This window comes from Buceros rhinoceros, unplaced genomic scaffold, assembly GCF_000710305.1.
Source record: "Buceros rhinoceros silvestris isolate BGI_N320 unplaced genomic scaffold, ASM71030v1 scaffold16853, whole genome shotgun sequence".
Classification (NCBI taxonomy): domain Eukaryota; kingdom Metazoa; phylum Chordata; class Aves; order Bucerotiformes; family Bucerotidae; genus Buceros; species Buceros rhinoceros.
In genome coordinates, this window is record NW_010403239.1 from 115,691 (window position 1) to 125,151 (window position 9,461).

A 9,461-nucleotide genomic window follows, 5' to 3' on the forward strand; every position below is an offset into this window, starting at 1 on the left:
CGCCGGCCCTTTTAGCGGCCCGTGGTTGCAGAGCCTACTGGCCACGGCCGCGAGCGTGGGCTGGCGGGGCGGGCGGAGCGGGATTAAACTGCAGCTCCTGAGGAATTAGGGGAAGGGAGGGAGGGAAGGGATTGCCACCTCAATTAAATACTGCAGTAAATGACAATTAGACCCTTTTACAGGAAAACCTTCGGTACTGAGCAGGTTTTTATTTCTTTCCTGCTAGTGAGTTGTGGATGCAATGGTCTGGACACACCCAGAGCACACGCTTCGGGTGTCTGTGCTGGATGCTTCAAGGATCTTCCTTACCCCCTGCCCCCTTGTCCCCCCAGCCCTCCCGCAGAGGTTCGGTTGTCACTGACCTCAGCACGCTGACAGCCCTAACGCTCCCACTGCACTCTTGTTTTGCAGATTATATGAAAGAATCAGTGTGCAGCTCCAGCACTTGTTCTCTGAACAGCAGTGAAAACCCATACGCCACCATTAAGGACCCCCCCATTTTAACATGCAAACACTCCGAGAGCAGCTATGTGGAAATGAAATCACCTGGTCACAGGGAGTCCCCATATTCAGACATGCCAACTTCATCGACAGCCAGTAAAAACATCTACGAAGTTGGTAAGCAGGGCGGGCGGCAGAAGGGCTGGACCAGCAGTGGGCGTTTTTCTTGTAGCTGCTGATTTCGGAGCTTTCTTTCCCAACACCAGCAGCACGGACTGGGCAGGGTGCAGGGAGGCGCTGGCTAGGGGAGACGGGCTGTGCACCCGCCTGTTAGTCGCAGAGCCAAGCCCCAAGCGGGGGCCTGTGCTGCGGTGGTGGATGTGAGTGTGGGGCAGCACCAAACTGCTCCCCCAGCCCTGGCAGAGAGCACGGTCAGTCCCCTCTCCCTGCTCCTGTTGATAAACTGCTGCAAAGTCCAGCTGCAAGATGTTTACGCGCAGCAGCGTCAGGCTTTCGAGCCGCTCTGTAGGGCCTTGGGAGCCGCCTGCCCTTGGTGGGTGTTTTGTGCCTGCTCTGCCCCACGCACTGCCAGTAAGGCTGTGAGGGGAGGAGGTGGCTTGGGATGTTCTGTGCCTGTGACAAACTACACCAGTCAGGTAGCTCGTTTGGGGAACGCTGCTAGTTACCATGACCCGGTTCTCCTTGCTTCCCCAGAGCCCACTGTCAGTGTGGTCCAAGACGCCCGTGGTCGGAGTGCCAGTTACCTCCAAAATCCATATGACCTGCCTAGGAACAGTCACATTCCTAGTCACTACGACCTCCTCCCCGTAAGGCACAGCCCGACGCACGGGCCATCTTGGGACAAGCAGTCTTAAAGGGATGAACTTCACTGGTGCCCCGTGCTGCGAACACAAACTTTGCGGAAGCAAAAGAGAAGACAATCCTTTTCTGGGCTGCAGGATGCTGACGGGACTTCAGGCTGTCTTACGCAAGGACCTAACGTAACACAACATCAGCTTGGGCCAACTGCTGCTGCATGATGTTATTTATAAAGACATTTTTATATGGGTAACGGGAACTAATGAGAACCTCCTCCACGTGTGACTGGAGTGTGTCACCCCAGGAAGGTGTCTCCATGCTCCAGGCAGAAACTCTCCGTGGAGTGTGTTCTAACCCTGGCTTTGCTGTAAAATACACCACAAAACCATGCTAAGTAGAAGGACTTACTGCTGTACATTTCTACCAGCTGCATCGAGAAACCTTTTACTGTTAGGAACAAGGTGACCAGGAATCCACTGGAGTATCTTTTACATCTTTGTCATGGAAATGGACATTTTTCTGAATGAATGCAGGGAAACTTGTCATTTCACTGTCCGGAAGCCTCATTTACTGCCATCACCATGTGCAGCCTGTGCAGCTCCTGCTTGGTAATTAGCACTGAGATGTTCACCAGGGCGTGTGAGTAGAGGAACATCAACACAGACACGTTCTGTGCGGTGTTTGAAATGTAACATCTTGGCAAATGTCCCCTGATCTTTGCTAACGACATGAGTTTCAACAGCGAGTTTCACACCCCGCCTACCACACTTTTAACAAGCTATAAAATACTTTGATTGGCACAGAGAGGCTTTAATTTTCTTATACAGCGTCTATTTTATTAGATAAAGCCACCGGATTTGGGTAAAGCGGTGCGCCGTCATTTTCTTCCCTGGGATGCTGCAGGTTTGCACAGACTCACCCTGGTTTGGTTTCCTTTCCTGAACAAAGACACGTTGGCTCCTCCTGACCCCCCTCACAAACCATCTCATCACGAGTCACCCAACAGCACGCATTGCTGACACCCCTTGTTTGATGTGCATTACCATGTAGTGCAACTTTATCCGCTGATGATTCTACCTGAAATGTCATTAAATCGAGCTGAAACTGGGTTTTCTTTGCCAGCAGCTGTTTGTGCAGTGTTTATCAAGGGCTTGGCCCATGGTAAAGTTCTGGACTAAGCCACCGTGACTTTTTTTTTTTTTTGTAATCTTTATTGACCTAGAAAGTAGAATTCTTGCCGTTATGCGATTCCTTGTAGATTTTGAGCATGAAATAGTATTGATTCTAAGTATGTAATTTTATTAGGCAAACGCGGAAGTAGCAAGTTGATTGCCTCTTAAATATAAAAAGAAATCCTGTTGCACATTCGCCAGTCTGGTGGAAGTAGAAGAGAACAAAACCAGCACCCATCAGTTGCTCAAAGCATGATCACGCACGTAACCTGCTGGTCTAGGGGACTGGTGAGAGGAGCCTTCCAGCTCGGAGGCAGCGGCTTGATCCCAACTCTGAGTCAGAGCAGTCATCGGATAACTCGGAGCACCCTGGTGGCGCCCAGCCCTTGGCTCGAGGATCACAGCCACTGGCACGGTGCCCTTGGACATGCCGCCCCCCCCACCCTCGCACCAGGGCACGGGCAGCCCTAGCAGTGCGCTGCTGGAGGAGCCGGGACCCCACCGGGTGGCTGGGTTGGCTCTGACCCCACTGACAAACCAAGAGATCTGCCTCGCTGAGCCCAGAGGTCCCCCCGGCTCCCAGAGCAGCAGATTTCCCTGTACCAGGGCAATGTATAAGTAGTTCCGTGAATGCTGCATGCGTGCATGGGGCAGTGACTCCTCAGCAATAGCGGTTTTATTTTCCAGGAAAGCCTTATGTGAGATGTAGGCAGACCATTCTTTTGTAGAGCCACTAGGAATCTCTTTTACGTACCTGAATAGAAAGACTTACCTCAGAACTCTACGGAGAAAGGCAGTTTGGTAAGGAATGCTCTTGTGAGAGACCCACCTTGACATCCAGCACAAGCCGTCTCCGCTGCCGCCTGACCAGTGTGTGCGTGTCGCTGTAACGTGGGCAATGAGGCTCCAGAGAGCAGAGATGTGCTCAGTCGTTTGGGGTTTTTTCAAAGCTGGATTTTTCAAACCAAATGCAATGAGTGCATAGAGCTTAACAGGAAAATGATCAAAAAAGCCCCCACAAAAAAGCATCTTCTTGCATTAGCTTACGAAATCGGCACCGAAATGGCAATACTTTTCTAAGGCAAGACAGATTTGTAATCTATTTGTTCACTGTGCAAAGGTGCTGCACCTTGTACAAAATAAATCAAATTTCTCTCAGCCTCTACTTCTCAAACGTACTCATTTGCAGAGTAAACCTTCCAGCCCGTGTTCAGGGCCGGTTCTCCAGGCAATGGGGCTGGTCACGACGGGGCTGTCCCCCCCACCCCAGACACTGCAGGACTGCTCACAAAACACTTGGTGCTCTAGATGTTTTTCTCACCACTCCTCGGCAGTTTAACCCCAGCAAGTCCGAGCGAGAGACCCCGGTGATGCCCAAACGCAGCCGGACAAGCTCCTGCACACCTACACAGAGCGATCTGGGGCAAGTGCCAGCAGCAGGTCTCTCGGCAACGTGCAGGCCGTGCGATTAGCACGTCGTGGCGGTGCTCTGTGCCACTAGCAGGTGGTTCTGCCTTCAGGTCACCCTCCCGCACCCAGCAGCGATGAGGCAGGACACAGGGCAGCCTCTGACAGGGCAGGTCTGACAGGGAGCCTCATCAATATATCAGGAGCACAGATTTGCAGCAGAAACCCCTCCAGAATTAATGGCTCCCAGGCAAAGCAGCGCACTGCCACATGCTGAAGCTCTTCCAATATTTGCACTTGGTATTTCCAAAAATCTTAACTACAGCCCAGCGCGTAATCTTCTTCCTTGACAAGCCATGCTCAATGCACTGTTTAAGGCTGGAAATTCATCATGTTTGAACTGATAGAAGTAATTCTGGCTTAATAAAACAAAAATATTTTTATATCAGCACAACCCCACGTCCTTTCTGCTTAAGAGCAGGAAACTCAGCTCCCATCAACAAGAAACACTGATGCTCGCTGATCAGCTTCGGAATTGCTAAGGTTGGGACTTTCAAATGTGAAAACGATGGGAAAAGCTTTTGGCAAGTAAAGCCAGTTGTGCAGCACTGCCCAGAGCTCCCGGAGACTCGGAGAGCTCATTTCAGGGCCCACAGCAGCATCTGTTGTTATCAGTTGTCTCCAATTAGCAGAGAGGAGACACTTCACTAGAGAAGTAAAGCCAGTTACAGAAGAGAATGACTAATCAGCAGCTGAAGGGGAGCAACACCCGCTGGGTCAGCGTTCAGAGGGAATAATGTCTTGCTTTGTCTCTCCCAAAGCACTTTGTGAAGTATCTTCTTGTCCCAGGAGTGTCACCCAGACAGATCCACTGCTGCAGCACCACTTAGTCAGGAAAACACAGAACAAACCCATAGAACACGAGGAAAAGAGTGTAATAATAGGTAAGAAGCAACATCTCTGTACGTACACCGTGTGATTAGGCTTTAGAGCCCGGTAGCTTGAAGGCTTTAGAAACTATTGCGTGAACATTTTATGTTCCACATTGCAGCAGTTCCTAAGCTCAAAATCACATTTTGCGCAGCCTTTCTAAGGCCTGTTTTATGATTATTAAAGTTCTGGTGGGGAAAAAAAAAATTAGTTTATTTTTTGTCTAACAGCACCCAGAGCCATGTCAAGGCTGCCTAGGACTTCAACACAGCCCTGTCTGTCCCAAGGTCAGGGAAGCAGATGCTGTGTGGAGGAGGGGTAGCCTCCCACAGTGACCTGTGCTCCCTCAGTCTTGGCTGGGGCTGCACTTGCTGCAGAAGGAAGCGTCTTGCATAAACCATGTGAAATCCAAACTGGTGTGACAGCCCAGCCGAGCTGCCTGCTTACGTGAATCGGAAAAGGAAGCGAAGTGAAACACATCCCGCCTTTCCCGTTGACAAATTTAGAAGCTGGCTGCCACCGTGATTTGGTTAATTCCAAACTACTCTCAGTCTGGCCAGAGAAAGTGCTGCAAGAACACTGCCCCAGTCAGCAAGGGGCCCGCCCTCCACCCCATCCTCAGGCTCTCTGCAATGCCAAAAGGCCCCACATCACCTCTGTCCCCAGAGCCATCGGTGCTGTAGGTGACGCAGCCAGGAGGCTGCAGGGACACAGAGCACAGTGCTCCCCGTGCACCCCCTCTTCAGCAGCACACCAAAGTGGGGTCAAAAAGCTCACATCTCTTGCTGTAGAGGCGGTGGTGTGCTGTCCCACGGGATTTCCTTATGGTGGCAGAGGACAAAAACCAAAACAGGTTTGTAAAGGCTGTTCAGAGGTTTGACTGAGGGTAAAAGCTTCCTGATGCTGCCAAACCGTCCTGACCATGAACTGCAGCAGCCTCAAAAAGGTACAGGCCCAGTCTGAGTGAATGCAGCAACTGCATTCATGACCCTTTCGGTTCCTTTTCTGGGGTACTTCCACTGCAGCATCTTCTCACAGCCTGTTCCAAGAAGCTCATGAGCTTCCAGGAAGTAAAAACCTCCAGGTAGTAAAAACCTCCAGGTAAAATCCCGGTTCTCCCAAAAAGTGCACCCAACACCGTACTGAGTTGTCCCCTGTAATTCTTTATTAGAATCATGGATGAATATATTTTAAATCAATCTAAAAAAATAATGAATCAAAGTACAGTACATGCATAAAATACAAAGTAATTTACAAACGGATCAAAAGAGCATCTTCAGAACTAATACCAGGAGGAGAAATGGATTGAAAAAAAACCAAGTGACCAACTACAGCAATGCCTTCCGTGTGCCTCACACATCATGAGCACCGCGAGACAGAAAGGTTGGGTACGAAACGCAGCTGGTAGCGCCTGCCCAGATCTGGATGTTCCAAGCGGGTCATATCAGAGTTTGAGAAACATCCCCTACAACCAGTGACTCCCCGTAAGTGTACAAGGAACTGCAGGCAGTTACACGACCAGCAGCTCTTCTAAATACTGTAGAAATTCAGTGCCTACAGCCCCCACACCTCCACCTTACTGACGTGTTGGGGAAGGGCACATCTGGGGTGACAGGCAGCGAGTGCAGTGACAGAAGGCACAGTTCAAGTATCCCTGAACACGCTGATCCAACAGGCGATTTGGACGGAGTGACAGACCACAGGAGAACACATCCAGTAAGGAAACTACTCCAGATGTGTCTGTTACAGAAAGTGTACCAAACCACTGGAATAATTCTAAAATACTGGATGAAACGGAAGGGAAACTAAGACCAGCTCGTGGAAGTTACTGATTCATCAACTCAAGTGTTTGAGTACATTAATATATGTGGCACGTTCTAATAAGCGAGATATGTAATAGGTGACAACACCCTTCAGGTGCGTGTACCACGAAAGACAAAAGGCATCCTCAAATCCTGATACCACCAGCGCCGTGGAGGCCAAGGCTCGGGCAGAACAAAAACAGGCTGCAAGTTCCAGTGCTAGTGACCCTCCATCAGTTACACAGCTCGTGCTTTTGCTTTCTTTGCGAGAGGCACCTCAAGTGGAGTCCCACCCCCAGCCTCACATCACCACCGCTGCAGCAGGGGCCAAACCACAAGAGCTCATTCACAGGTAGCAAGAAGCCTGCTGCTGGTTCACGAGAAATTCTCTTTTCTCCCCCCAATATTCTTTTAAAAAAATCCTTAACTTGACAATCTGAAGATGCAGCCAAACACATTTAACTTACATTAAAATTGCACTTCAGAGCAACGGGCGTTCTATCAAGCTTTAGATGCAGAATACACCACCTTAAGACAAGGAAAGATTACCCTGCCCAGAGATATTTTTCCTGGTTAACCTGACAGTAACTCTTTTGCAAGGAGCAGAACAACCTCTTCAAGTGCTCTCTAAAGGTGTCGGTGCTCTGACTAGCGGGCATCATGTTGGGAAGAGATCCGACCAGTTCCAAACAATTCACCGACCCAACAGCGACAGGTCAGTGTTGGGAAAATACTGCAGCCACGTAGAAGCAATAGATTCATAAACACCGAAATCAAAGTGTTTAAGACATGGAGGAATTGAGGAGGAATAAGCAGTAACTAAACACGAGAAAGTAACCACGAGAATTACAAATATATTTAAATCTTGGGCCTGGGGAATATACACAGCCTTTAGGGAAAGCGCGAGCGGTTCTATATGTTCTGACAGCACTGCATCTTTGGTTTGTTTTCGGTGGTTGGAGGAACGTGAATGGGAACCACGTTGTTGCTTGGAGACATGTCGTTTTCGCGCCTGTCGGACATTTGCTTCTGGGAAACAATACGGTAGATCTCTGGAAGATGAGAAAGAGCTGGTCATTACACATACAGCGGCAGAACAGCATCAGAAAGTTCAATCTGGGGGAAACCAGGCGTAAAACCTGGAAAGACTATCATCTCCCTTAGTGCTGGAACTCTCGAGGTAACGCGTGGCAGCTTTCATAAGCAGCTCCGTTGTTATTTATAGGCAGAAAATAAAATACTTTTTTTGCAAAAGGTTGATTTGGGCCCAAGAGGGGAAACTCGGCCCCTTCAGCAGCACACAAACCCTGGACAGAACTCACTGTGTTGGTGTAGCTAAACTTCGGAACTACGGAGAAGAGACTCGGACTCCAGACAAAGAAATTCCAGCCCAAATCGGAGAGTGCGGCTCAAACTCCTCTGCCTCCCCAGCACGCAGCCACCTGCCCCGAAAGCCGTGCCCAGTGTCCCAGGCTTTGTTAGTGGCCAACGGCACGAGTGAACAGAGAGTAGCTGCCACAGCTCGCACTTCAGCTGCGCAGAAGAAAGTACGGCATGTGCAGCACTTCACCCCCAGAAAGGAAATAAAGGATGCCAAAAATAGAACATGGGGAACTCGCATGCAAATTTGAGTTTGAAAAAGCAAAAGCCAAAACTTTCTAAACCTCTGTTTAACTAAATAGTTTGAAAATGTTTCAGATTCAGCAAAAAGCTGACCCTGAAGTGACAGCGTTCTGTTCTGCTTTCACAGCAGAAAAGCACGTTGGCAACAGCCACTCCGGCACTGCCAACAGCAGAGCCCCCACAAGCAGGGAGCCCATGCCTGCACCCAGCCCGCCTGTTCCAGCTCGCTGCCCTGCCAGAGGGCTTCAGATAAGCCCAGGCTGCAGGAGACAACGGTGGCTGCACCCCGCTCCTCCGGCAGAGCAAAGCAGGGCAGAGCATGGCTCGCAAACAACACAAAGGTCCAAGTTCTGGAGATCTGCAGTCTCAGCAGCTGGAGAATGACTGTCCAAACACACACCTCGCCTGACCCCAAACCAAGACACATCTTCTCCACCAGGATTTGGTCATTAGTGAGTGGCCTCTGTTCAGAATTTTAATGAGCTGCTGCTTAGAGCACATTCTGTCATCATTTCAGTACTGGAAATAGAGCAACCTTGTGCAGAAAGGTCCTGTGTGCTGCCTAGGGCTGGGCACGCAGCAAAGCGCCTGCTTACGACAGCGGGAAGAGATGGCATTGAGGAGCTAACAGAGTCCCTGACAAACCAGGTTTGGAAACCCTGCCCTTGATGCAACAAGCCAGCTCTCATTCAAGCTGCCAACACGATCCGAGGCCAAGTGCTCCTCAGGAAGAGTGGGAGCGGGGCTGCTGGCTGAGTAAAAACCTCTCATGCAGACACCGTGCTGTACCTGTGAGCTGTACAAGGAACATTAACCTTTGCAAGTGGTGCTTTGAAAGAATCTGCCTGTTGGGCCTCCACACTGACAGCTCAGGCTCAGAGAGGGGTAAACTGTTCAGAAAAATGGATTTTATATACGCTTCAGTTCAGATGAAGTCACTGAAACAACAAGAGCTGCACACGTGAAGGGATTTTCTGATTCCCCCCTTTCTCAAGTCCACTCTTCTTTCCAGCAGGCTTATGCATAAACACCTTCACATGAAATCAGATCTTTAGAGCCACCTGCAAGCCCGTGTGGGAATGTGCAGATAGAGATCGCTCTACCCTGTGACAGGGCACTGGGGGAAGGCTCCTCCGTCGGGAGGAGCACGGCTGCAGGAGCCCTGCTCTGCATCTGCAGGACAAGCTTTCTGCTCCACTACCCTGCCCCAGCTCAGGGCAGACAGCCAGGTTACCCCGAGTCCACAACGCTGCCTGTTCCTGTTCAG

At 50.2% G+C, this 9,461-nt stretch overlaps 2 protein-coding genes across 2 annotated transcripts in view; one reads left to right on the forward strand and one right to left on the reverse strand.

Moving 5' to 3' along the window:
* Positions 1 to 1,316, forward strand: part of MEGF11 (multiple EGF-like-domains 11) — a gene marked incomplete at its 5' end in the record, with an annotated part of 99,992 nt that extends 98,676 nt beyond the window's left edge. The window contains 2 exons of the mRNA XM_010132943.1: positions 412 to 618; positions 1,156 to 1,316. Of these exons, the coding sequence (XP_010131245.1) occupies positions 412 to 618; positions 1,156 to 1,316 (368 nt within the window). The remainder of the gene's footprint in view (positions 1 to 411; positions 619 to 1,155) is intronic.
* A 6,092-nt stretch (positions 1,317 to 7,408) lies between these two features.
* Positions 7,409 to 9,461, reverse strand: part of LOC104490633 (ras-related protein Rab-11A) — a 10,141-nt gene continuing 8,088 nt past the window's right edge. Inside the window, exon 5 of the mRNA XM_010132944.1 lies at positions 7,409 to 7,623. Coding sequence (XP_010131246.1) covers positions 7,484 to 7,623 — 140 coding nt within the window. The 3' untranslated portion in view covers positions 7,409 to 7,483. The remainder of the gene's footprint in view (positions 7,624 to 9,461) is intronic.